The sequence below is a fragment of the Aphelocoma coerulescens genome, chromosome 1A (assembly GCF_041296385.1).
Source record: "Aphelocoma coerulescens isolate FSJ_1873_10779 chromosome 1A, UR_Acoe_1.0, whole genome shotgun sequence".
Classification (NCBI taxonomy): Eukaryota; Metazoa; Chordata; class Aves; order Passeriformes; family Corvidae; genus Aphelocoma; species Aphelocoma coerulescens.
Window position 1 is genome coordinate 25,843,431 of NC_091014.1, and position 26,811 is coordinate 25,870,241.

Sequence of the window (26,811 nt, forward strand, 5' to 3'; positions counted from 1 at the left end):
ATGACTGTGGATCAGGTCAGGTAAATTAAATGACCAGGAATCAAGGAAGGTTACAGATAAATGGGCAGTGTGTCTTTGGGAGGGAATGCTAAGTTTTATATGACTGTACATTTATCCCAAGATAGCACTCAACTTGTTTGACTTAACCTGAGGCTTCAATTTTACACTTAATTTGGTTTATAATGGTACAGAGGTGTGTTGCAAAGAGCAAGATTAATATCAGAAGCATAACAAAGTTAGTGCAGGAATTATCCATTGTATTAATCAACAAATTCTTGTTTTGAACTCAGCTGTGACCAGCTTCATGGGCTTCATATTGACAAACCCTTATTCAATGGTTTAAAAGGAAGAATTCCCACCCCCTCCCCCAAGTATTTCCACTCTTGATTATCTCTATGGGAATAAGGTTTTGTTTAGATTAACAATTCTGTCTATTCCCAAGAAGTTTGTGAAAAGGGAAAATACTTTTTGTTGTTGCAGTAAATTGGGTTATGGGATAGTTCTCCCTCACCTGTCATGAAGACAATTGATGAATGTCTAATGCTAGCCTGGAGAAAATACATCACACCATAATATCCTCAACAACCCCTCAAAAAGTAATTTTTTGGTTAAAAAGAACAACTCAGAAAAAAAGTAACACAAAGATTGAAGGTCTGATTTTACTAGTTTCATTTCTCTAAGCTCAAGAAATGCACAAAGAGTAAAACATTATGCTTACTCTGAAAAAATGCTGTCATTTTCCTCTTTGTGGCACTTTAGCAAGCATTTTGTCTGGACTAACTGGGAATGGAAAATCTTAGAACTGGAATTGTATTTTGGTAGTAATTAATAACTCACTAAATAATTTGGATATCTAGATGAACTATTTCAAACCAAAGAATATGCTTTTTATCCTGAAAGGGAACAAAGTTTTATACCACATGTGCTTTAACCAGTTTTCCAATTTTTAGAGAATTGCATTTGCTACAACACCTGTTGCTGTATTATAATGATATTCCCAACTGATAAGGATCCATATTAGTCGGAGAGAAAGCCTCATGTACATTCTTTCCAAATGATAAGCTCAGGTATTTGCAATCTGTGGAAAGTTAGTACAAATACTGTGCTCCACTTCCTTCCTCACAGTAAGATTTTGAAGTTCTGGTTTTAGTCCCTCATGTCAGATCAGGATATGCATCAAAAAAAGGAGTCTCACGTCTCTGTTGTGATGTGTAGGATGAAGTGTTGAAGAGATACAAACAGAAGTGAGATATCTGGATATGTCAAGTAACACCATCTAGTGTGATGAAGAGGGTTCTCTAGTCTCCCTATTATTTGTTTTTTTAAATTTTTGTGGACCTCAAAAGTAATTTTTAGGGAAAGGGGGAAAGAAGAGCAGCAAGGAGCCTTTATAGATGTTTCAGGTGCAACACAGGATAAGACAGAGTTTTCTTGGAAATTTAATGTAGCAGAAGATGAGAGTTTGATAATCTATGAAAGACCTAGAAGGAATGATGGTGGAGGTGGTAAGACACAGTGGTAAGACCACTGCCTTCCTGTGCTGCTTGCTGACATGGTGACATGAACAGCTGTTTCTAAACCTGGTTGAGCTTACTTACAGGACTGCTGTAACTGAGTCCAGCTCCCTCATAAAACTTGTGTCATCACACATTGTTTTCTGGCTGTCCCCTTGTGTAGCACAGGATGGTTGGACCTGTATGTGTTAATTTCTGGTAGTTCTAGCTCTTCATTGCCACTTGTTTCTGGGTTTGGCTTTACATTCCCTTTAGCCACTGTCTTTGCTCTGAGCCACATCAGATTGCTGATTCCACAATTGCTCCCTGCTTTGTGTGCTGGGACTTCTCCTGGAAGTCAGGGAAGAAAGAGAAGACCTAGGAAAGGAGTGGGGAAATGGGAAGGTGGGGAGAAAAGGGAAGCAGACCTCATGTCATTTTTTTCCTTACAGGACACTGCCCTTCACAGTTTCCATGCAATATAGACTGGCTCTTTTTGTGTATTCCAGAGAAGGATTTTTCAAATGGTCTGTTAATAAACCCTTGATTGAGTCGTGAAAGTCTGTTGCAGCTCTCTAAACCTGGCAAAACTGGGGTTTTGTAGTGTGTGTGGTGGACAGCCTGGTAGGGTCACATGCTGGTGATGGCCCTGCACATGACAGAGGCTGAGAAGGACAGTGGTGAGGGCCTGATCCTGCCCATGGCGCTAGTTGGAGAGGATTGGACTAAAATGGGCCAGGTCTATGTCATACCGAGGGTTCTATGTTTTAACATTTACAGGAATTTCTCTTGGCCAAGCAAAACAAAACAAAAGGCAAACCAAAACAAATGGAATGTTTTCAGTGGGTGTCAATGGACTAGTTCCCCTGATGTCAGGGGAGGAGCTGATGAATAAAGCTGCAACATCTGAAGGATGTGTGCTTGACTTCTGTGCGTGCTGCACACATCTGTGTGTCCAATGTCAACTGAGACGTGCCTGACACCATATTTTATGGATTAAAGGTTAGTGATACCAGGCTATAGGTACAAAAAACCCCTGGTGAAAAATGAGTCCTTAGGGTAGAAGGGAATCTGAGGCAATTGGCATAGAGATTGTAATCTTTCTTTTCCTGCTGCAGGATATGCAGCCTTAACTTTAGGGTCTCTTTTGTAGTTTAAGGCAGTCTATATTAAAAGCTGACAATAAATGTACATTAATCTAGTGTAGAGGGCCAAGTATGATGCTAGATAGAGTGGGAGGGCTGTATAGGCTTTTGGGAAAAGGGAGACAAATCAGTGTTTAGTTTACCTGAAAGGGAACCCTGGATGTAGGTACAGACTGAGGAATGAAATGCTGGAAAGCAGCACCACAGAAAGGGACCTGGGGGTCCTGGTCAGTGGCAAGTTGAACATGAGTCAGCAGTGCCCTGGCAGCCAGGAGGGCCACCCATGTCCTGGGTGCATCAGGCACAGCACTGCCAGTCAGGCAAGGAAGGGGATTGTCCTGCTCTGCTCTGCACTGGGGCGGCCTCACCTCGAGTCCTGGGGGCAGTTTTGGGCGCCATAATACAAGAAAGATACAAAGCTATGAGAGAGTGTCCAAAGCAGGGCCACAAAGATGGTGACAGATCTGGAGGGGAAGCCGTATGAGGAGTGGCTGAGGGTACTTGGGCTGTTCAGCCTGGAGGAGACTGAGGGGAAACCTCATTGCAGCCTTCAATATCATTACAAGGGAAAGTGGAGGGGCAGGTGCTGATCTCTTCTCTCTTGTGATCAGTGACAGGACTCGAGGAAACAGCATGAAGCTGAGCCAGGGGAGGTTTAGGTTTAGGAAAAGATTTTTCACCCAGAAAGTGGTTGGGCACTAGAACGGGCTCCCAGGGAAGTGGCCACAGCACCAAGCCTGACAGAGTTCAAGAAGCATTTGGACAATGCCCTCGGGCACATGGTGTGACCCTTGGGGTTGTTCTGTGTAGTGTCAGGAGTTTGATGATCTTTGTGGGTCCCTTCTAATTCAGCATATTCTGTGATTCTAATAAAAACCCTTGATAGATATGCAGAATTTTTTAATCTGTTTTAGTGCATATTATAAAGATTGTAGTTTGGGTTGGAAAAGACCTTAAAGATTACCTAGTTGCACCCTCCCCCCTCTTCGCCTACCCCTGAGATGGTCAGGGATACTTTCCACTAGAGCAGGTTGTTCAAAGCCCCAACCAGCCTGGCCTTCAGCACTTCCAGGGATGGGGCATTCACAGCTTCTCTAACCTGTTCTGTTGTCTCACCACCCTCACAGTAAAGAATTTCTTCCTAATATCTAATCAAAACCTATCCTCTTTCAGTTTGAAGCCATTCTCCCTTTTCCTGTCACTCCATGCCCTTGTAAAAAGTCCCTCTCCAGCTTTCTTGTAGGCCCCTTTAGTTGCTGGAAGTATGCTGTAAGCTCTATTTGGAGTCTTCTCCAGGCTGAACAACTCCTCTTTCAGCCTAGATAACATCTGAAAAGAACAGAGATGTTTAAGTGTAGCTGTTTTGAAACAAAATGGTTTAGAACCTGAGAACTACTGTCAATGTAGAACTTGATTTATTTTGGTTAATTCAGTCAGTTAAATCTACTAAGTAGATTTTACGGTTTTATGAGATTTTATGAATAATACAAATGTAAACATGATGTAAGACTGTCTTTGCCTGAAAGTTATATTCGCCAGTGGTAAGCCTCGGGACTTCAGGCATATAGAGTGTGGCATTAATTTATCGGTCCTTTCCCATTAGCACTAGGAAATAGTGAAATAAAGAATTATGTGATTCTGTGTGATGCTCTGAGCACAGCGATGCACTAGATGGCACTGTTGGTTTTAGTTTTACTGCTACCTCTTCTCGGGAGCTTGTCTTAATTAGCTCCTTTTGAAAACAAACATGCTGTTTCAACAGAGGGTCAGTGTACATTGTTCTGGGCTGCTGCTTTTATATTTATAGTCATGTAATCAATATGTTGGAAGGGTAATTAATTTTTAACTTCAAGCCAGTTGTAGATCAAATGCCACTAGAGTTACTGGGTGGAGACAGTTTAATTTCCTTTGAAGCAATGATACTGATTAGCTGTAAAGGGTTTGCAGTGAGTTGCTAGAGATCCAGAAGACATTTTGCTTTGAAATACTGGTGTTAACTTTAAAGTAACACCATTACTCTGATATAGATTAATGAGTTCTGGCATAATTCTGATAAAGTTCCACTCATGTACTTGCTGTATTTTGTACTGTCAATTCCTATTTCAAAGCAGCTTTATTTGCTTTAACTGTTCCGTTCCTATCAAAGGAATGGCACAAAGTAAGCATTAAGTTGATCAAACTGACTTTCTGCTTTTTATCTCCGTTCTCTTGTTATCTGTCTTTGGGGACTCTAGAGGCCCATGGCTAAGGATGAGATGTGACCATCTGTACTACAGCATACAGGAAGGATGGCATGAGAAGCTGGTGTATTTCTTTAAATCTCTCCAACCCATGCTTGTTGGATATGCTGGTGTCCTGGCCTCCCATCCCTTTCTCCTATTGTCTAGGGCAGCTCTGTCTGTCTCTCAGGTTCCTTACTTGGAGATACTTGCTAGCTCAATACCTCCAGTGCTTTCAGCCCATCCCCCTGATGTGTCTTTGTCCTCTGAGCTAACCTCCCTTGATCATATTTTCATCTGTTCTCTCTTTTTCATCTTCTTCTTCGTCTCTGTTCTTCAACATTCAAGCAAACTGGAATCTCCGTGCTTAGCTCTCTATCCGTGTCTTACAACTTTAACATCCTCCTCCTCCTTTTTGCAATCAATAAATGAGCCATTTTCGTGGATGGGCTACTGATCACTTCTCTGTCTGTCTGGATTCTTTCTGATCTTGTGTCTCTGCTTTCCGTTACATAAAAATTCCTCTGCAGGCTCTGACTATCTACTCTTGGGCAAGTCTCAGAGCCCCTCTGCTGTCCTCATCTTTGTTGATCTCTGGGCTGACTTTTGATACTTTGATCATTTAATTGGATTTCATGCTGAGTAAAACCATGGGCACTGGTTTAATCTGAAATTAAACTTTTGTTTAGTCTAACATTAAAAAAATAAGGTCAATTTCAAAACAAAAAATTTTTCCCTTTCTCTTAAAAAAACCAGCCTGTTGTATTTTTATGTTTAGACTATTAAATGAATTCAGTCTGGCCGGAGAAAAGATTTCTGTCCTTTTGAGTCATACTTTTGAGTAAATCTTATCAATTAATGGAACTATGTTACTAAGCTTTGTTACTAAGCTGTGCTACAAATTTCTGCTGGAACCAAGAACAGCCCTCAGTATAGGCAGACAAAGCCATCAGATACTGATACTTGTCAGAATTTTAACCTTTTCAGGAAGACAAAACATCATAATTAGGATAATGATCAGCAGAGGTTAGGGTCCATGCCATTACATTTTCTGTCAGAAATTAATATTGTGACTAATAAAGACAGGACTGCAGTTACTGCAGCAGACTGTTCTGTAGACTGTAGCCTACAGTTGTTTGTAAGATATTAGATTAAGATCATGAAATTTATTCTAGTTTTGAGACAAACTAGAGATGGATATATGCAGCATACAAGAAGACTGAAAACTCAATTATCATAACCACAGGAACTGAAAAGAAAAATCTGTGCTGTCTTCCTGTCTGCCGGTTCTACAGGATACATTTTTTCAGTGATCTTAGTCACAGTGCTTCAGAGTAGTACTTTTGTCAAATCTGACCATTTTGGGTAGTGGTGGGGTGGCACAGTAACATATCCCAATGTATTTACAGTAGAGGGAGCTGGTGTTCAATGTGTGTGCCTGTGAGTTTTAACTGCTGTGCCAGTCTTTGTACAGAATATGCCATTGCCAGTGTGTGTGCAAGCACTGCTGAAGAAACAACTTCTCTCAGGGGTTTGAGTGGGACACCTCTTCATCCCTTGCCCACTGGCTGCAGTCTGACAGAGCTCTCTGTCAGGGTCAGTGGCCTCAGAGCTCTTGTCAGAAGGAGACACCTCTTGGGGCCCTTGGGCATTTTTTCCATGCATCAGGTTTGACATGAGGGAGAGACTGGCAGGAATGTTGGTGTAACATTGCAAACGTGGAGCCTCAGTGAGCCTCCTCCCTTACCTACCCAAGTCTGATGTTTCCATCTTTCCAAATATCATAACTTCCTATTGCACTGTGAACAATGTCTCTATTGTGCTCTTAGCTTTGCTCTGCTTCCTGAATCTGGCCTGTTTTCTGCCTAACCCATCCATGAATAAGTGCTCAAGAAATTCCTTTTGGACCAGCTCCCTTTTTGGAAGTCAGAGATCACTCATTCTTTGGTATTGCCTGGCTGGATTATGCAAGTTATTCAAAGTTAATGGATGAAAGTTAATTAAAATAGAGACAAAGGAAGTGTGAAACCACTGAATACATATATATTCAAAAATATGTATTATGTAAAATGAATGTTATATTCTTTTAAGTGAATTTTATTAGTTAATGCAGGCTAGGGGATTGAAGGATTAGGGTTCCAACTAACTTGAGTTTGTGCTCCTGGCTTTGCTGTAGCTCTTTGGTTGAAAATTTCCTCTTGAGGCAGCTTTCCTGACTGCAGTGGTTCAAGTAAGGTAATCACAAAAGAATGAGTTAGGGGAGGAACATCACCTCAAGACAAAAGTAGGATATAGACTTAAAAAAAAGAGGACTCAGTGTATTGCAGACCCAACTAACTTGTATGACCAGAAAGATCCTCAAGCAAGTTATTTATCTGCCTTGTTAGCACCTAGAGCCACATTTCTCAATCTGTTTGTGGAAAAAACCTCTAAGCACGTAATGTGCTCTAGTACGTTGTTTGTCCAGACAAACATTATTGGTGACTTAGCTATGAACAACACAACTGCTGACCTAATCACTCTATAAAGTGGTACATTTTGAGAGTACCAAGTTTATCCTTGGCACCACACTTTAGAAAGAAGGAAATAGACTGGGAAGAACCAGCAAGAAGAAATGTAATATGTTAAGAAAATAAAGGCTATGACTAACAGTTGAAAAGAGCTTTTTATCTGAGAAAAGATGAGGTTAAGATGGGACATCTTTGCTTAAATTTTTTCTATAAATAACCTGACAGTTTTTGTTGGCTATGTAGCCAGTGTTGGGGCAAAAAGAAGGGTATGGGTCTCATATCAAGTGAGAAAGATTTAGAAAAGAAATCCAGGAGAACTTTTTGCACTATACAAATAATGAAACCTTGAAATCCTTGTAGCTTGTACAAGTGGGTTTTTTACAAGAACACCTTAGACAAATGTTTGCCAAGGCAGCTTAAGTGTGTTCGCCCTATCTTAGTGACCTGGGTTGGACTAAATATCTCCTGACATGTCTTCCAGCCCTATATTGCTGTGCAAGTGGCTTGAAATGCATTTATGAAAAGCACTCTCTCCAAACTAGGTAGTAGAATTCATTAAAATAAAGGAAAACTCGTATCTCCAAAATTGGTTCTTTCTGCTAATTCTCTGGTCAGCTTTCCTCCTCAGGCCTTGGCACTAGGCATTATCATAGCAGGCTGAAGTTTTCATTAGCTGTTTAAACAGAGGAATGTTTGATTAGAAGGAAAGAAGGAGGCTTTTTTGATGACATTTCTACAATATTCAGTATTTCCTAATCACAAATAATTGTGCTATCAATTTCCTTAACCAGTCTTCCTCAGAGTGATTGATTTTTGAGCTGTATGCTGTAGACTGCATTACTGATTAATACCTTCATGTTGAACAATGTACTGATGTTAGCTGATCACAGAGGTAGAATGGATTTGATGCTTTTTCAACAGCCTTTTATCAGTTTTCCCTTGTCTTGAGTTAAAAATTATTGTAGACTGAGAAACATCTCTCAGATTCTCTAAGTGTAGCTTGGCTTCGTGGGAAGATGTGATATATATGCAATCTGTACCTAAAGAAAACCCACTGCACAACGTAAGTGTCTGCATTTGTGGATACCTTTCACGTACATGAAAAACACGACACTGGCATTGCAAAACATAGATAAGCCAAAGCCCTCCTTGTTCAGATCCCCTGTATCTGACAGCTTACTGCTCAGTTCTGCTTTATTACTGAACAGAATTTCCCTTGCAACTGTGCAAATCTGTCACTTTATGCTCAGTAATTTGGAACTTGCAGTACATCTGGGAAGTGAAAAAATGCTGGAAAGCATTTCAGATCTTGCAGTTGAGCACTTCAAACAGATGGCTTTTTTCCAGAGAGAGCTCTTCCAGCTTTTAAAATTACTCCTCATAAAATTTGACCTAGCTATTTAGGGGTAGTAGTAAGAGTGGTGGGGAACAGTGGCATTAAACTTGTAGAAAATAGTGTTGGGTACCTTGAGCAGTAAAATCCTTTGATCTTGCAGTCTCTAGTTTCCTGATTGTGGCTGAATGTAGGAATAATGGACAAAGTTTCTATATTCCCATTCAGGTGGTAAAGGAAGTTTGGTGGGTTGGTTTTTGTTGTGGTTTTTTTTCCACTGTAATGAGATCTTGTTGATTTGAATTCAGGTTGAAAATACCAGAGTGTTGTTCCTGTATGTTGTACTTTATGAATGAGTCATGAGTCTGTTTTATACTCTCTGCTTGGCAGACTAGAGCAGAAGCACAGTGTGAAAAATATGATCTAAACCAAGCATTTCATTAAGCAAAGACATTTGTTATTGGCTTTTCAGTATGGGCCATTAACCTTTATGGACACTACTTTCCCTGCATCGAAGTTACTATTTTGACACTGTTCACCATTTTATGCAGTAAAATATACAACTACATAAATTTTAATGCAGTCATGGTAAGTACTGTAAGGACTTTGGAGTGAGGGGACGTGGGAGAAGTGGTGTCAATAATGATTTGTTCAGCACAGTAGTAATGATATAAACATATTGTTCATCACCGTCCAGACCTTATTTTCCTATTTAGGATTGTCTACAGAGAATAATATTGTGTAGGTATTTGTACACAGAACCTCCATGTGATGATGCCTTCCTGGTAGTGTTTGAAGATACTAGAGACAGGAAACAGGACACAGTATTTGGTGAATAAGTTTTGGCAGACAAAAGAACCCTCAAGTACTGCAGAGAAATGTAGTTTCTGCCAAATAACCCAAAATCAATTTCCCTTGACTCAAACTCAGCTTTCAGAAGAAACAAAACCTATTTCAAGGTGCCCAGAATGGCTAATAGAAAAGAATTCCCTTCACTTATCCAAATGGATTGGCAGATGCATTTTGACTGTCCTAGACATATGACATAGATTTAAACACATTTTAAAATAATTTACTTTGTATTTTTGTGACAGTCTTAAGAAAACCCTGCTGATACAAATTAACAGTAAGATTCCTAGAAAACGTATTTTGTCATGGTTATTGCAGATGTACAGGGGGTTTTTTTTGAGTAAACTTAATATTCATAAAAAGAAGTAGAATTAATTCTGAATTAGATGCTCTTTGTTTACCTGCACTTCATACAGTAGCCCAGGCTACACCTTTCAGTGAGGTGAGTTTGTTTCCATCACTTCAGTGACATGATTCATGGGGACTGCATGGGCATGACAATTTTTTACCCTCTTCCCATCTGATTCAGAGCTACTGTTCGAAAGTTCTGACAATAGCTACAACAAGTTGGTGCTTAAAGGTATATAGAGGACACAGCAGTGCTGAAGCATTTTTACAATTATTGAGCTATTGACCCTTGAGGGAAATGTTTCAATGCTATTGCAGTTCTTGTGGCCAGGTGGCAGATATATCACGTAGGCATGGCTAGTGATTTAATAGACCAGGTAATTTCAATAGATAAATTTCCAGTAACTGATGGTGAATGAAAAAGCTATCAATTTAATTACATTTCTCTACAAAATGAAAAAGTTACATGGTGAAAGTGTTTTTAACTTCTGATGATGGTTGTCGTTCCTGTAGCAGTCTTCTAAGGTTTGCTTAAAGAAACTGATAACATGCAATTGGAGTTGGATGTGACTCACTCCTTTTTATGTTCCACTTGCTGACGAGGGTGTACGTGTTGTCACATCTTCCCATGTGTTTGCCATCAATTCTCTGCCATGAGCTCCAACAGGCTGCAGCTCTGCTCTCTTTCTTAAATTGCCTTTATTTTATATTGAGCCACACAAGATAGAGAATATTCCACTGTTGTCTGGAGGCCTTTTTTCCTTCCTAATTAAATTTCAAACTCTATTTTTAGCATTTGCGTTCGGTTTTGTCACACTTGTAAAGCATGCCAACTGCCCCAGTGAGCTGCAGCCTCCTGGCAGCTGAGGTGTCCATGTTTGGTCATGCACCCTAAAGTTTTTGGCAATAACGTTTTTCACATCCTAAAGGAGGATATTCAACTGTCATTTGTGCCAGAGAGGGTCTCAATGTGCACTTGGTAATTAGAACCTGGCAAGTGTTAATGCATGGTGTTTGTAGAAATGCACAGAGCCTCAGAGGCCCAAGCAAGGATGACTTCCCTGTTAAGTTGTCATAATGAATGTAAGAAAACGTTTGGCAGATACTAATGAACCTCCAAACAGAGCTGGGCTGCATCAAAGTACTTACTGCTGAAACAGAAAAGCACACAGACACCAGAGGCTCTCCCTGGGCTGAATATTGCAGGGATGTACCTTCTGCTGAGGGTCTCTCCCCAGGCATTTTGTGTAGGGAGGAGGCTGCTGGCTCTTGAAAGGAAAGCACCAAAATTAATAGTAACAGCAGCCAGGGAAGCAGATTCTTACAAAACAGAAATCTTTTCTCTTCCGTCCCCCAGGAGGTCATGGAGTGGCTACAAGTGCTTAACCTTAATCAGAAAGAATCTTTTGGTATCCTCCCTGGAAGTGATTACACCTGTAGTGTTAGAAGGTGGATGGGGATTGCAAAAGGCAAATTCAGGTTTAGTGTCAGAGCACAGTTTTGGGGTGAGAGACTGATTTCCACTGGACTGGTGTCTGTTGAGTTGATAAAGTTGTTCTGAGTTCTCCCTGCTGTCTGTGAGATCACAATTTCTTGTAAATGTTTTTACTAATCAGTTTGGCACAACTCTAGGATTTCCTGTGTCTTTCCTTCATGCTTGGAATACTCAGTTCATGACCTGTTTGTTAAAAAGAATGGAAATTGGAATTTTCAGGAATAGATGTTTTGTTTAGTGAGTAAAAACCTATTAAATTTTCTATTTCATTTGTCTGCTATGACCTTTTCCTCTGATATAGTATTATGGTTGAATCCCAGAAATGAAATTTCTGAAGGGAGAGTTTCATGTTTAGGTATAAAATTATTTTGAGGACCTTTTGCAGTTGCTCACCTGTACTGCTTTTGCCACTGTAATTCAAATTGCAACCTCATAATTTATTTACAGAAAGCATGTAGGTCTCTTCTTCATGACTGATTTTAACACCAGAGACAGAAAATTGGCAATATGCAAAGCCTTAGCAACCCAATGGTACTGTGTACCATTTTCCTTTGTTTTGGAAACTTTTAATGTTGTTGGATGTATTAAAAATCTTCCTTAATAGAGGGAAATTACTCTCAATGGATTAAAAATTTTCCTAAATAAAGGCAAATGACTCTCAATGGTTGAGTTAATAGTGCACTCAAAAAAGTTGGTGTGAAATCAATAGGAGAATTTCTGTGGGGTGAGGATATCCCTCCCTATTTTTCAATCTCTTGGCTTTTATGTAGGGTATCTGTTATGCAGTGTTTTGACATGGGCCCCATCCATTGTTAATATTCCTGTGGTGGGAAGCCTGCCAGTGTAAGTCAGCTGCATATCTGCTGCAGTGTGTACCTGGTATAAACAAAATTACTAGGATGAAAAACTGAGCATGGGAAGCTTGTGATTCTGTTGACCCTTTCAAAAACACAATATATAGCATCCCTGAGAAATCATGAGAAGTAATCAGAGGAATGTGTTACAAATCTGGTATTTAAGTTCAGACCATCATTTGACTGTGTGTTACACTGGTTTAGACTGAAGACCCTGGTATTAATAGCAGACTGCATAAAAACCTGGGAGATTTTTTTACTGACTTTTCAGGGAAATCCTGAAAATTTATTGGAAAATAAATTAAATGTAAGTAATTAGAATAAAAAAATGGATTGGTCTTGTGATACAGCAAAATGTTTTCATTCTTAGCTACTATTTTCAATGCCTTTTTCACAGAATAAAAGAATATTTAGGGTTAGAAGGGATTTCTGGAGATCATCTAGTCTGATCTTTTACCTGAAATATACTTTGAGTTGAAACGGAGCATATATATTTTTGTTTAGAAGTAAATGTTTCTGGAGAAAATGTGTTTTGATGTTGCATTTTCCTGATATTTTGAAATGACAAGAGCATATAAAGGCTGTTTTCAATCAGCTGATATCACAGAATTAACTAGGTTGGAGAAGACCTTTGAGATGATCAAGTCCAACCTATGACCTAACACCACCTTTCAACTGGACTGTGGCACTGCGTGCCACATCCAGTCTTTTTTAAAACACCTCCAGGGATGGTGATTCCACCACCTTCCTGGGCAGCCCATTCCAATGCCCAATCACTCTGTGAAGAACTTCTTCCTAATGTCCAGCCTAAACCTCCCCTGGTGCAGCTTAAGACTGTGTCCTCTTGTTCTGTCTCTGTTTGCCTGGGAGAAGAGGCCGACCCCCACCTGGCTACAGCCTCCTCTCAGGTGGTTGTAGAGAGCAATAAGGTCTCCCCTGAGCCTCCTCTTCTCCAGGATACACAACCCCAGCTCCCTCAGCTGCTCCTCACAGGACTTGTGTTCCAGACCCTTCACCAGCCTTGTTGCCCTTCTCTGGACACCCTCCAGCATCTCAACATCCTTCCTAAACTGGGCAGCCCAGAACTGGACACAGCACTCAAGGTGCGGCCTCACCCGTGCCAAGTGCAGGAAAGTCCCTGGTTCTGCTACACTATTGCTGATCCAGCCCAGGATGCCATTGGCTTTCTTGACCACTTGGGCACACACTGGCTCATGTTCCGTCTTCCATCAATGACATCTTGTGCACTGAAATATTTTTGAGTTAAGTACAAAATGTTCCCCTGAGATAAGACACTGGAGAAATAAGCTTCTAGTATTGTCTGACATAAGAGTGGCTCAGGACAGTGTTGTAGTGTTTGTGGGGTACCCAATTAAAAATACTCTTCACCAAAGGAAACTTGTGAATCCAGTGGCAGACATCTCATGTAACTGGGAAGACATATGTGGGAGAAGGGTGGGGCTAGCTCCTCTTGCTCCAGAAGAACCAAGAGCTCCGTGGACTGCAATGCTTCTCTCTTCAGGTGTCACAGATACAAAAAACCTTGCAGACATGAAACACGGGATGGATGACCCTGATGGACACAGATTCAGGTACTTGAAATTTCTTGTGGATCATGGCTGATTAGGGACTTGGATACCAAGCACAAGTGCAGGCATCCTTGCTGGGCCACGCAGGTACTCCTTATGATAGCTAAATTCCAAGCTTCAAATGCCACTCCAACTCCAAGTGCATCAAGAATTTTAAAGCTTTGGATGGGTACAGCCTGTGGTTAGGCAAGAGGCTTCCTATTCAAACAGACTATGCCATAATTGTTGACAACAAATATTCAGCACCTTTCTCTAACGTATTAATGGGTAGGAGGCTGATGAACTGTGTGTTTGATTAATTGGTGCACTCTGTATTTTTATGTTTCTGAGTTTTTTCCCCCTCTCTCCCACAGTTCCACAGGTTGCTCTTCCCATGTTAGTCAGAAAAAGCATACAGACAGACTTGTCAGTTTAACAGTCAATGTGAACAGTAATTATAGCACTAGGAGCAGAAAGTATTACAATAATTCATTTTAATAACGTTTATTAGGTCATAACAACAACTATAAACAAAAGTACCATTCAACTCTTTGCAGATATATGAACTTACTAACATCAAATCTTTACCAGAATCACATATTCTTACAGGTGTCCCAGACACAACATTAACTTTATTAAGCAAAAGTTCATAAATAGTAAAAATGTCCTCTGTTTCACATTGCAGCGTTCCTCAAGCATGTACGTACAAGTTTGGAGTAACTTTTCCAAATCTATGTGTCATAAACTTCCTTAGCTGTTTTAACAACCATAGAGATGATTTTTTTTTGCCTGCAGCAAAGCCTTTTGTCTTTGAGCAATCTACAATTAGTATCACTCTCAGCAGACATGAGAGTTCATTGCTGAAATGAAAGTGGTGATGAAACACAATACAATATTATCTGCTCATAGCTTGCCTACACACTCTGCCCTCATTATAAATCTTTCAGTTATAACACAGTCTCCCAAGAACAATATATCTCCCTTATATGAGTTCTTTATCTGCACTACCTTTCTTTGAAGATCTTAAAATGGTTGGCCTACAGCAATGGAGATATTAGACGTAGGGTGGAGTGTGTTTACAGTCAGTTCTTTTCCTTTTTAATATTTACACAGTATTTCTTAAGGTTGCTACAATTTATGAATCATGTACATTGACAAACGTTTTCTGAAATGTTCACAGTGCAGTATTTTGTGGCCTAACCAAACTTTGTAAATGTCATTAAAAATAAACTTTTTATTTTAATATAAAAATAGAATACTTTATGTGTTTACACCAACAAACCCAGTTCTATCCTATTCTAAACAAGCTATACAGTAGTATGCACAGAATTCCACAGGAACAGAAATGACATGTGATGTTTGCCCTAAAGTTATAGTACCCTTCCTTAATGAATGGAAGTTTTATTTACTATCTCTTTTCAAAACTGTCTCTCTGGTTATAACTTAGCATTAAAAGTAGGTATCATAATTCACTGGGTTGTGTGATCTAAGGAGAGAGTAAAGAGGGCCTAAAGCCATTTCTTCTTTTGATCAGTCTCTGCTCTTCAGGGCTGGTATGAAAAAGTTACTGATATGCTTGCTATGGTGGTGTCTTTTTAGGTCAGGGCTGCCTGCAACACTTCTGCTCTTTACTCACCTTTGTTGGCAGCTCCACCCAAGGGTAGCTGGCAGAGCTTCCACTGCTCACCAAGTGACTCACCAGACAGCAGCCTTCAAGTTTTCATTCTCAGAGTGATTCATTCTTTATTGAAAGAAATGGAGGCTTTGCATTTTTCATTAAGAGATCTGTTGCTATAGGCTGTTTGACTCGAAGAAATGGTTGAATGTTGGAATAATGTTGATAATAGGAATGCTTTAAGCTAGATGATTTTTCCTTTGTTTTTGTACCATCTGACTATACCAGAGAACTGGTGAGACTGACATTGAATTGGAGAATCATAGAATGGCCTGGGTTGGAAGGGACCTTGAAGATCATCTGGTTCCAGCCCCTCTGCTGTGGGTACATTGATGAATGTTGAACATTCTGGGGACAGGGCATTCACAACTTCGCTGGACCAGTTCCAGTGCATCACCACCCTCACAGTAAAGATTTTTTTTCCAATATCTAATTTAAACCTACTCTCTTTCAATTTAAACTCATTGCCCCTTGTTCTGTCACTACACGCCTTTGTAAATAGTCTTGTTCTGTCTTTCCTGTAAGTTTCCTTCAGGTACTGGAAGGCTGCAATTGGGTCACCCCAAAGCCTTCTCACTACCAGGCTAAACAATCCCAATTCTCCCAGCTTTTCCCCACTGGAGAGGTACTCCATCTCTCTGGTCATCATGGTTGATTTCCTTCCTGTGATGGGGCCCCAGAGCTGGATGCAGCACTCCAGGTGGGCTCTCACCAGAGTGGAGCAGTGGGACAGAATCCCCTCCCTTGACCGGCTGACCACGCTGCTTTTGATGCAGCCCAGGATACAATTGGCTTTCTGGGCTGGGAGGGCACTTTGCCTGCTCATGTCCAGCCTCTCATGCACCCCAAGTCCTTCTTGGCAGGGCCGCTCTGGATCTGTTCATCCCCCAGCCTGTATTGTTACAGGGGGTTGCCCTGACCCAGCTGCAGCACCTTGCACTTGGTCCTGTTAGAACCCCTGACATTCCCACCAGGCCACTTCTTGAGCTTGTCCAGGTCCCTCTGGATGGCACCTCTTCCTTCAGGTCTGTCAACTGCACCACTCAGCTTGGTGTCACGTGCAAATCTGCTGAGGGTGCACTTGAACCCTTTGTCTATGCCATTAATGAAGATATTAAATAACACTGGTCCCCATGCAGACCCCTGAGGGACACGTCTTCTCACTGATGGCCATTGGGACTCCGAGCCATTGACCATTACCCTCTGGATGTGACTGTCCAAACAATTTCTTATCCATTTAACAGTCCACCCATCGAATCCATCTCTCTTCAGTTTAGAGAGAAGGATACTGTGGGGGACAATGTCAAAGGCTTTACAGAAGCCCAGATAAATGATAGCTGGTAGCCCTTCCATTGTCCACTGACGTAGCCACTCCATCCTAGAAGGCCACTAGGTTGGTCAGGCAGCACTTGCCCTTGGAGAAGCTGTGCTGGTGTCTTGAATCCTGGTGAAGGACCGTCCTGTCATTCATGCACCTTCTAGTACGATCTATTTCGTGACCTTCCCAGGCATTGAGGAGGGGCTGACAGGTTGGTAGTTCCCAGGGTTGTTCTTTGTTTTCTTCTTAAAGATAGGTACACTGTTCCCCTTTTTCCAGTCACCTGGGACTTCCTCTAACTGCCATGACTTTTTGAATATCATGGAGAGTGGCTTGGCAACTGCATCAGCCAATTCCTTCCGGACTCTGGGATACATTTCGTCTGGTCCCATAGACTTGTGCACATTCACGTTCCCTGGGTGGTCATGAACCTGATCTTTGCTTACAATGGGAGGGGCTTTGCTCTCCCAGTCCTCATCCTGTCTTACATCCACTCGAGGTGTGGGAAGAGAGGTTGCCATTGAAGACTGAGAAAAGCAAGTTAAGTACCTCAGTCTTCTTCTCGTCCACCAGCATTGCTTAACAGAGGGGGAACATCTTCTTTGACCTTACTTTTCCAATTAAAGTACCTGTAGAAGCCCTTTCTGTTATTCTTTGCATCCCTTGCCAGGTTCAGTTCCAGTTTTGCCTTGGCCTTCCTCCCACTCCCTACACAATCATACTTTTCTATACTTATTTTACTGCACATTTCTTGATTTTGATTTCTGTTAAGACACTTACCATGAGGCTGGCTATCTTGGCTGCCTAGGTTCTTAGAAACCTTGTTGATATAGTTCAAAAATCCAAAGTTTGCCCCATGTGGGATGAAAATACATTTTAAACTCTTGTAACTCTCATTGCTTTTCTTGGCCTTTTGTGTGAAAACCATTTCTGCACTGCTCATTATCCTAAAGTACATGCACAGTAACAGTCCTTCCAGCATACTGATAGATATTCTACTTTCATGGCATTAATGATGAATCTTTGTTCTTGGGTCTGAGCACACATTAATGACAGTTTGTGGGAACCAGCTCTGGATGGTAGCACACCACATTTCCATTTGGTAAATTGATGCAGTTCTCCAAATACTTGGAAATTACTGTGATGGTTTATGGAATCCCGTATCCTTAAACAATATGATATCGTGTCCTTGTACTAGTGCAAGTTGGGCAACAACATAAACATGTGCAACAGTGTTCTCACAAAGACTGGGCAGTAAAAACTAGTGGACAAAATGTTTTGCTTTTTGTTCATACAACTAAGAATGGATTTTCCTCAATTTCAGACATACCCGTCATGTGTCAACATCCATGTCTGTGTTGTCTTGTGATGATAAAAGAGAAGGATAGGGAGCAATGCACTTCACATTGACATAAGTAGCATTGACATGAACATAGTGTTCCCCAATAAAAGTGGAGAAGATTGTTGATATTTTTGAAACAAGTTCAGAAAATGCTGGACGCATCTCAGGTTTCGGATGCCAGCACTTCAGCATGACTTCATACCTGCCATTCAAATAAAAGAAGTGTTCAATTATGAAATCACATAAAAAGAAAAAAAACCCAACCCTCTCTTTCCTCCCACAGTCTCAATTACTATAGTACCAGAATCATCAGCATTTGCACAAGCCTTTGCAAACTGTTTACTTACAGTGGATCAGGGCAGTATTCAGGTTGCAGCAGCCTTCTTCCTTGTAGTAAGTAAACAGTTATATCAAAAGAATTTACATCAGGATAAGGTGGTGCCCCTCGTGTCATAAGTTCCCATAACAATACACCAAAGGACCACTAAGAAAACAAAGAAAAAACCAAAAAGTTAAAGGGTTGGAGGCATTTACATTCCTGTTTTAGAAGATGGTTTGACAGATTTAAGCATTCAACTGCATGGATTTTCCTTTGAAAAGTTGTTTTACTGCATTCAGCTTTCTTTTAAGTGGGCTAATAAATGCTGTAGGGACTTGAGGAGTCACTTAAATAAGAGCCAGAGAATCTCAACTAAGTAAATGAAAGAAAATAAAAGCCCATAGGCCTGCTACTTTGCTGGTATAAATTGGCAGACCTCTTTTGAGGTTAATGGAGCTCTGCCAGTTTACATGAGCTGATGATCTGACTAACTCAGTGTAAATATGTGCTGAAGACAGTATACATGGTGAAAATTCTATGCATCACAGGTTAATCTGAATCTGGATTGAAAGGAGAGCTAAAATACAAAGCAATCCAGCCAACTGACTTCATCTTAACAGTATTTTCTTCATAAATGGCCAGGTAATACTTGAGATTGCTGTAGGCACCCAGTAAGTATTTATAAAGCAAATAAAGTATTTTGGAGAACTATTAACTTTTACAAGTCTCCATGTTAACCTGTTCTGTCAAGCTTTCCAGAGCTCCTCCTATAGCAGGGTTCAGCTCCAACCTAGCTTCTTGGAATGTCCTTACTTTCCCTTGGAACAGGGTTAAACCCCTAATTCTTTCCTGAGCAGTAAGATATAATCAGAACAACTTTGTGATTGGGACAAATGCACTTTCTGGATGTAGAAAGAGTCTTTTATTCTTATGTGAACTAAAGTTAAATTGAAATATAAGTTTTGATTTGGAGTTGTTCCATTAATTAAATACTAGAAAGATGCCTCAGGCAATATAAAAGAAATAAATAGGTGATACAAATATGGTTGTACATTACCACATCTGACTTTGTTGTGAACTTCTGAGTTTGTAAACTTTCTAAAGCCATCCATTTCACTGGCAGTTTAGCTCCTGTTTTATTGTGCACACTGTAGTATTCTTTATCATAGACATCTCTAGCAAGACCAAAATCAGCAACCTTGACAGTGAATTTTTCATCCAACCTATGGAAATGACAAAAGGTATTATTTGCAAATGAGCAGGCAAGATTTACCATGATGGTGGATTATAATGACTGACTTACATTTTTGAGACTGTGACTTTGGATGGCAGTACTTTATTTTGGCTCTATGAACTAATGTTACACTGAAATAAAAAGTGCAGCAAAGTATATTTGACACCCATTTAAAACAGTGAATGAACTCAGGAAATTACCAATACTGTTTTAATAATACAATTTGAATTATAGTTATTTTAGAACAATTTCTGTGTATAAAAAGATTTTTGCTAATAGCCTATACATCCTGATTGAATGATACATCATTTATTCCATAGCTGCTTTTTCTTCTGTATCGTTAAAACCTGCTCATCCAAGTCAGTGCATCACCTTTCCTACTTACTCTCAGTTTTCATAGAGGGATCCATCATTATCTCAGTTACTGCCTTTATGCAATAATGTAGTCCTGTAATTAAGGATGAGTTTGGTGTCTGTTCTGGGGGAAAATGATGGCATAACAAAAGTTCTGTTGGGATGACATCTCAGCCATACCAGAAGACCTCCCTAGCTTTACTTCTTAGGCCTAAGCTTGGTATTTGTCCTGGTAAGTGGTACCATTGTCACAAACAGATAGAGTGTAGGTATTGGCATGTTCAAGCCTATCTTTCATTGTATGTGCAGACCTCGTCACAGCAAGCACTTCCTTTTGGGCTTCTTTACGGAATCACACAGTCACAGAATGGGTGTGGTTGGAAGGGATCCCTGAAGATCATTTGGTTCACCACTACCTCCCCTGCTCAAAGCAGGGTCAGCTACTGCAGGTTGCTCAGAACCATGACCAGGTGGGTTTTGAATATCTGTGAGGATAAGGACTCCATTACCTCTCTGGCAACCTGGGCCAGTGTTCAGTCATCTTACAATAAAACCATTTCTCCCCATGTTTAAATGCAATTTTCTCTATTTCAATTTGTGCCCACTGCCTCTTGGCCTGTCCTTGAGCACCACTTAGAAGAATCTGTCTTCCTCTTCTTTAATCCACCATATCAGGCATTTATACATATGGATAAGATCCCCCTGAACCTTCTCTGGGCTAAATGATCCTGTCTCTCTCAGTGTTTACACATGGCATTTTGCTGTCTTGAATTGATGACGTTTCTGTCTGGACAACTCTGGTCTGTTGAAGTCCCACTGCATGGGACGCAATCACCTGCTGTATTTACTGATGTTATAACTTAATCTGATGAAGGGAGTAGGAGGGAACTTTGTTGGGTCAACAGGAAACAGCTTATGTCATAGCAGGTTTCTGCACCTCTTCCAGGACAGTGGAATACAGTTAAGAGTCCCTGAGGACTATATTTGCATGCTGACTTCCTTTCTGATCGACATCACCACTGTGGCAGGGCCTGTGCTGTCTGAGTGTTGGATTGCACATGGCCACTGGGGAAAGTGGGTCTTGTGGCAGAAGCTCTCCAGGCTCTGAAGTGCTGAACCCTATAGAAGTCAAAAGCAGTCATTCAGTGGTCATGTGAGACACCCTGAGAGTTCTTTCCTCACCCAAGGAAGAGACAGTAGGCCAAGGGGAATGTCCTGTTGCCACTCTTTGTACTTTGATTAGATTAACTAGGTCTTTTGTTAAGTAACCCAATGCATTTCTTCTTAGGAAATTGAAAATCATGTTGCTTGTGGCTTTTTTCATCCCTTACAAAACCAACACCTGTAAGAAAATGTTCTTTTTCAGAGGCTCTTCAGCTGCACAGGTGTGCACCTTTGAGAAAAGAGTAAGATATCTGATGTCACAGATGATGACCTTTTTGCAGCCAGAGCTCCAGTTTACAATGTGCTAAAAATAAACTCTAATGTTTAAGGCTGTGCCTCATTAATTCACAACATTGGTGATAAATCAGCATAATCATATTGGCAACTCCTGTATCAGTTCGTCTTTGTGGGAACTGAACTGTCTGGCTTCCCAGACACTAGTAAGATTCTTTGAATGTTAATTTGTGTGCATAGTTGAGCCAAAGTAAGCTCATACTCATGTAATGAAAGACTACTGTCAAGAGGTCTCACTGGTGTTTCTTTGTGCTCCTGTTTTTCTCACAAAGTTCCCCTGTGTTCCTCTCCCTCCTGGTTAGGTGTGGCAGCAGAGACATTCTGCTTCTGAAGAGGCTGGGTGGAAGCACAGCAAGTTGAGGCAACAGCAGTTTAACTTCCCTTAGGAGATGCCTTTTAAACTCTAACCAATGATTTTGAGAGGCTACACGTTCACCTCAGCTTTCTTATTTCTCACACTCAAAAAAAGCTTATGTGTAAGAAATGAGCCCTTAGCAAGATGAGTAGCTCATCAGTATGCAAGACAAACATCAGTATAATTGCAGAGCAATGAAAAAACTACCATCTTTTGACTAAAAAAAAGCAGAATCCTGGAAGCTTTAATTTATTTCATCTCAGTGTTTTACACAGCAGCGCGTGTGATAATGTGGCTGAAAGTAGATGTTTGTACTTACATACAGTTTCTTGCTGCCAAATCTCTATGGACAAACTTTTTACTTGCAAGGTATTTCATTCCTTTTGCGACCTGAAGGCCAAATCCAATTAAATCTTTTACTGTTGGATTCTGTAAAATACAAACATTTATGATAAAATGAACGCAGAAGCTTGAGGATCAGACTGCTTTATGCTGTGACTCTTTAGGTTTTACACACCTCTCCTGACACCAGAATGATCAAGACAGGTTGGTGCTTGTAGTGAAACTGGTTTAAGTTTAGGTCAACTTCTTACCTCCAGTGAGAAAACACACTATAAGAAAGCAAAAGAGCTGACAGTTTCCAGAAGAGTAGAGTTTGCAGCATAAGTAGCATAACCTGGCCTGGGAAGTGGAACAGTATGCTGAAACCTCAGCATCACAGATGATACACAAAATTCACATATGTGAACTTCAGAGTGATAGCATGTAACTCAGTGGAAGGTACTAACTATGAACTTGGAGCTCATCAGCTGGGGATGACCAAGAAAAGAGAAAGTACTATTTGGGACAAAATAAGTGCATCGGTATGATGTAATAAAAAAGGCAAATGAGACCTTAGCAGTTACCAGAGGAAGATTTTTGGCAATGATTGTTAACCCCTTCTGCTGGTCAACATGGTGAGATGATACTGAAAATGTTAAATATCAAAATAAGTATAAACATAAGCCTGTAAATCTTTTATCCAATCATATGACTTGTTATGTAGTAGTAATGATCCCCCAGATTTTTTCTTGTTGACATTGCTCTTTATAATTTTATTCTGTGGAACAGTCTGAGTCAACTGTGGTCATTATTCTACTTATTTCAGGAAGGACCATGGCACTATTTACAGACAAGTGTCCTGGTGCTTGTAGAATGAAAAAAGCTCAAATGGGAAGAGGTCCCTACCTCAGAAAGCTTAACTCCTCCAAAAATTTGTCGAAATGCATTTAGTTTTGAATGTACTGGCTATTGTTGCTTGCCATAGAAGCAAGGACAAAATCCTATTGGCTCAGGAGTCACGTTATATTGTCCTAGCGCTGTGAAATAGGTGAAATACTACAGTGTAAAGTGGGCTTACACTGCCTGAGGTAAGACCTGTGATCTCATACTTGAAAGAGAGCAAGTGAGGCACATCTGAGGAATCTACAGTCTTTCAATGGAAATGGGGAAGACTGATGCTAAGAGAGTACTCATAGTTTGTGTAACAGTTCCTGGTTTTCTTTCTTAAGATAAGAAGAAAAAATATTGATAACAAAGGGACTGCAACACTAGCTGGACATGGATGTCCCTTACCTAGCAGTTGGAAGAGCAGATGTTGACAACTGGCACAGCTGTGCTAAAGTCAACAGAGATGTGCCAGTTTAAACCAGCAGATGATTGGGCCTCTTGACTTAGATCTCATAAACACATTTGTTTATAAAGAGGCTTATGGATGGGAAATGAGAAATACTTATTGCTGATAATTTCTGGGAAACATTCTGGAGAGGAATTTGAGGGGGAGGGGAGGGAGTGGCAGTGCTGTGGCTGGGCTTGATGCCAGACTAAGTAAGTGCTAAAGGTTAAGGTGCAGTAACAGCAGCAAGTTGCAGACGTAATGTAATTATGAGAGCTTATAACGTGTGGTGTTGGAGCAGGGCGTGCCAGACTTGCATTGCCATTTGTGCCTCACCATGTACTTACGTGAGTCTCATTCCTAATGAAGTTTCGAAGATCTCCATGTTTCATGTATGGAAGAACAACTAATGGGGATCCTTCATTGGGCAAACAGATTCCCAGGAGTGATAGAACATTGGGATGAGTGAAATCTTTCATGATTATTCCTTCTTTCAGAAACTGAGCTACTTCTTCCAGGTCTGTAATCCCTGAGAAATCCAGTAAAAAAAAGGAATTAATTAAAAGAAACAGAAACAAACTAGGTTTCATTTCTCTACAGCATATCATTGCACAACAAAGTGATAATGAGAGACTACAGACATGCTCCCCACCTCCCACATTACAACCAGGTCATGTGCGTTGGTTTTCCTACAAGGACCAAATACAGGCTGCTGGTGATTTTAATTCTGTTTCTGCATTTCTTATTTTGAACGATTTAAAATTGAATAACAACACTTGAGTAAAGTCCTTAATAAATGTTGTTATAATATCTTCCTGTTTTTCCAGCAGCTTTGCCCACTCTTCAGCAATTTAACTTCCAAACCCAAATCTTCAGTGCCCAGTAGAATAAAAAAATGACACTACCTTTCCCTTATTTTCCAGTTTTCTTTTCTTTGTAGAGGAAATATATGGACATTTCATTTGATGTAAAAGTATATGCCAATGTGTTGTGGTAGTCTGAAGTAACTGGAATTGCTCCAAAGATAAATCAGATTCAGCTGCAGCTAAGAATCTTTGTTTATGAATGTATACTTCACTGTAGTGTATTGGTTCACCCCAGTTATCTTTAGAATTAGTAGTAATGTCTCACTATTAAACATGTAACTCACTATTCAGTGACTTCACAGCACAATGAATTTTCCTGCTATCGTTATCCAGCAATGTCCCATGGTACACACAGCCAAAATGTCCTGTGTAAAAAAATGAGCAATATTAGCTTTAAGAAGTAAAATTAGCTTTCTAGTATTTTCCACTGGGTAGCAATTATAGTGTAAGAAAGTGATCACACTCCATTTCTGTCCAATTCCTAACACTTGTAATGTATATTTCCTAAGTAACACATAAAACCATTACATAAAACCACCATTGCATAAAATCACCATTACATAAAACCACCATTACATAAAATGAAAACTCTATTTGCAGCATAATTGGTATTTCTTGACCTAAATGGAGAGTATAAATAATGACAAGGCTGGCGCCACAAATATTTCATGTTCTTGTAATCACTATGCACACAAAACCCATGTCAGCCCATTCCCACCATCTTCTCCTGTGACACAGATGTCAAAGGAGAGCACCTGGAAGGCACAGGCAGCAGTTAGGAGCCAACATGACCACTGGATTGGTGGTTCCCAGTGATCTGCAAGACCACGCTAAGTGGTACACTGGACTGTACAGACTTGATGCATCTGATGTGTCTGATGGAAAGGACAGCCACTCTGGGCTAACAGTCTCTTAAGGTCTTGCTATTCCATGGAAAATGTTGAATGTTAAAAGTGATGTGTTGGCTGTGGATGGTTTGGGAGTTGCTCTACAGGTCACAGACTGATGACACCACTTGGCAGTTTTTTCTAGGGCCTAGTTCCAAATGTAAAATATCACTAAAAGATGATGAGCAAAATTTGCCTTCTTTCTCATGGTCTAAGCAGTGTAATGAACTGCCAGGGACACAGAAATCCTGTGCTTTCCTGCCAAGCAAATGATGTAGTCTACCAAAACCTACTATGAGAAGTCAGGTTAACCAGTTTGGGAAACTGTGAAGTTTGAGCTCCAGGCTCATGCATTAATTTCTCCAAATCAAATTATGTACACGTAGTTGTGGCTTTCTTTCACAGATGAACTGTTTGCTGGACACTTTTAAAATACTAATATTTGCAGTTAGAAAGTAAAATACTTTTTTTCTTAAGTGTGAGTTCTACAGAGAACAAGACTATTTGATATATTCTACTATGTTCCAGTCCTAAGCTCTGGTCAGAGCTCAGTTGGCTTTGCTTTTGGCTTGAGGTAAAATTAATCCAAAGTTTGTTTTATAAAAGCAACTAAAATCCCATCAGACCACAGATTGCTTGGAGCCTGGGCACAAATCCTAAAGCTTGGATTGGGTGTGTCTAAAATATTTTGGGGTTTGGCCCATTTCTAGTTAGAAAGGAGAAAATTTAAAACGGTTAATTATCTTGGTGTCATTCCAGATATTTTTCAACATTTAAAAAATGGGAAATTACTTGGAGTTTTCCAAAACAAAAAAGAAAAGAAAAAGGCCCACCCTTGCTTTGGGGATGATGAAGTATAATACATAAAATTGAAACACACTGACTGTTTGTTTGATTTGTGACTTTTCCTGCAGAAGAGGCATTAAGAATATAATTTATAGCCAATTTTTTATCAGTATCCTGATACTCAACAAGAGACCTCTCATGCGTGATCTGTAGAAATACTAAAAATCCAGTTTGTACTTTGGTTACTAGCATGTACTCAATCATACAGAGTTTGATAAATGTCCATAACAGAAATACTGTCTTGGACTATGAAAGGTGAAGGGAACTTGCTTACGATGATGTAGAGGAATAGGAGCGATGAGAGAAATTTAGAAAAATAGGAGACCTGCTAAATCAGGGACAAAACGAAGGGAAAGTGAATCAGGAGCTACATATTTCTGCAGCTGGCATGAGGGAGGAATGAGGTGGAATGAAGAGCACTTGCTGTGAGGAAACAAGCAGAAAATTCCTCAGAGCTGGTGGAAACTTGTGGAGGAAAAAGGGGTGTGGGCATTTCACCTGGGCCACGGGGACTTTCACTGTATACACTAATGACTGCAGGAGTCTCCTGTGTCATGTAGCAATCCTGACAGATAATGGGCTCCAAGTTTAAGGTCACTTGTGCTCCTGCCTCAGCATCCCCTGCCATTTAGGTATGTGCCTTAGGTTTCATGTAATATCCTGTGGCAGATTCACTCCCATACCACAAC

The 26,811-nt window shown here is 40.3% G+C and overlaps 1 protein-coding gene across 8 annotated transcripts in view; it reads right to left on the reverse strand.

Annotated features, from left to right (window-relative positions):
- Window positions 1-14,291: 14,291 nt before the first annotated feature.
- Window positions 14,292-26,811, reverse strand: part of MET (MET proto-oncogene, receptor tyrosine kinase) — a 91,007-nt gene continuing 78,487 nt past the window's right edge. For all 8 annotated transcript variants that reach the window (XM_068997069.1, XM_068997061.1, XM_068997036.1 and 5 more), the window contains 6 exons: window positions 24,674-24,754; window positions 23,871-24,052; window positions 22,189-22,298; window positions 19,526-19,691; window positions 18,497-18,633; window positions 14,292-18,351 (listed from right to left, as the gene is read on the reverse strand). In XM_068997069.1, the coding sequence (XP_068853170.1) occupies window positions 18,141-18,351; window positions 18,497-18,633; window positions 19,526-19,691; window positions 22,189-22,298; window positions 23,871-24,052; window positions 24,674-24,754 (887 nt within the window). In that variant the 3' untranslated portion in view covers window positions 14,292-18,140. The remainder of the gene's footprint in view (window positions 18,352-18,496; window positions 18,634-19,525; window positions 19,692-22,188; window positions 22,299-23,870; window positions 24,053-24,673; window positions 24,755-26,811) is intronic.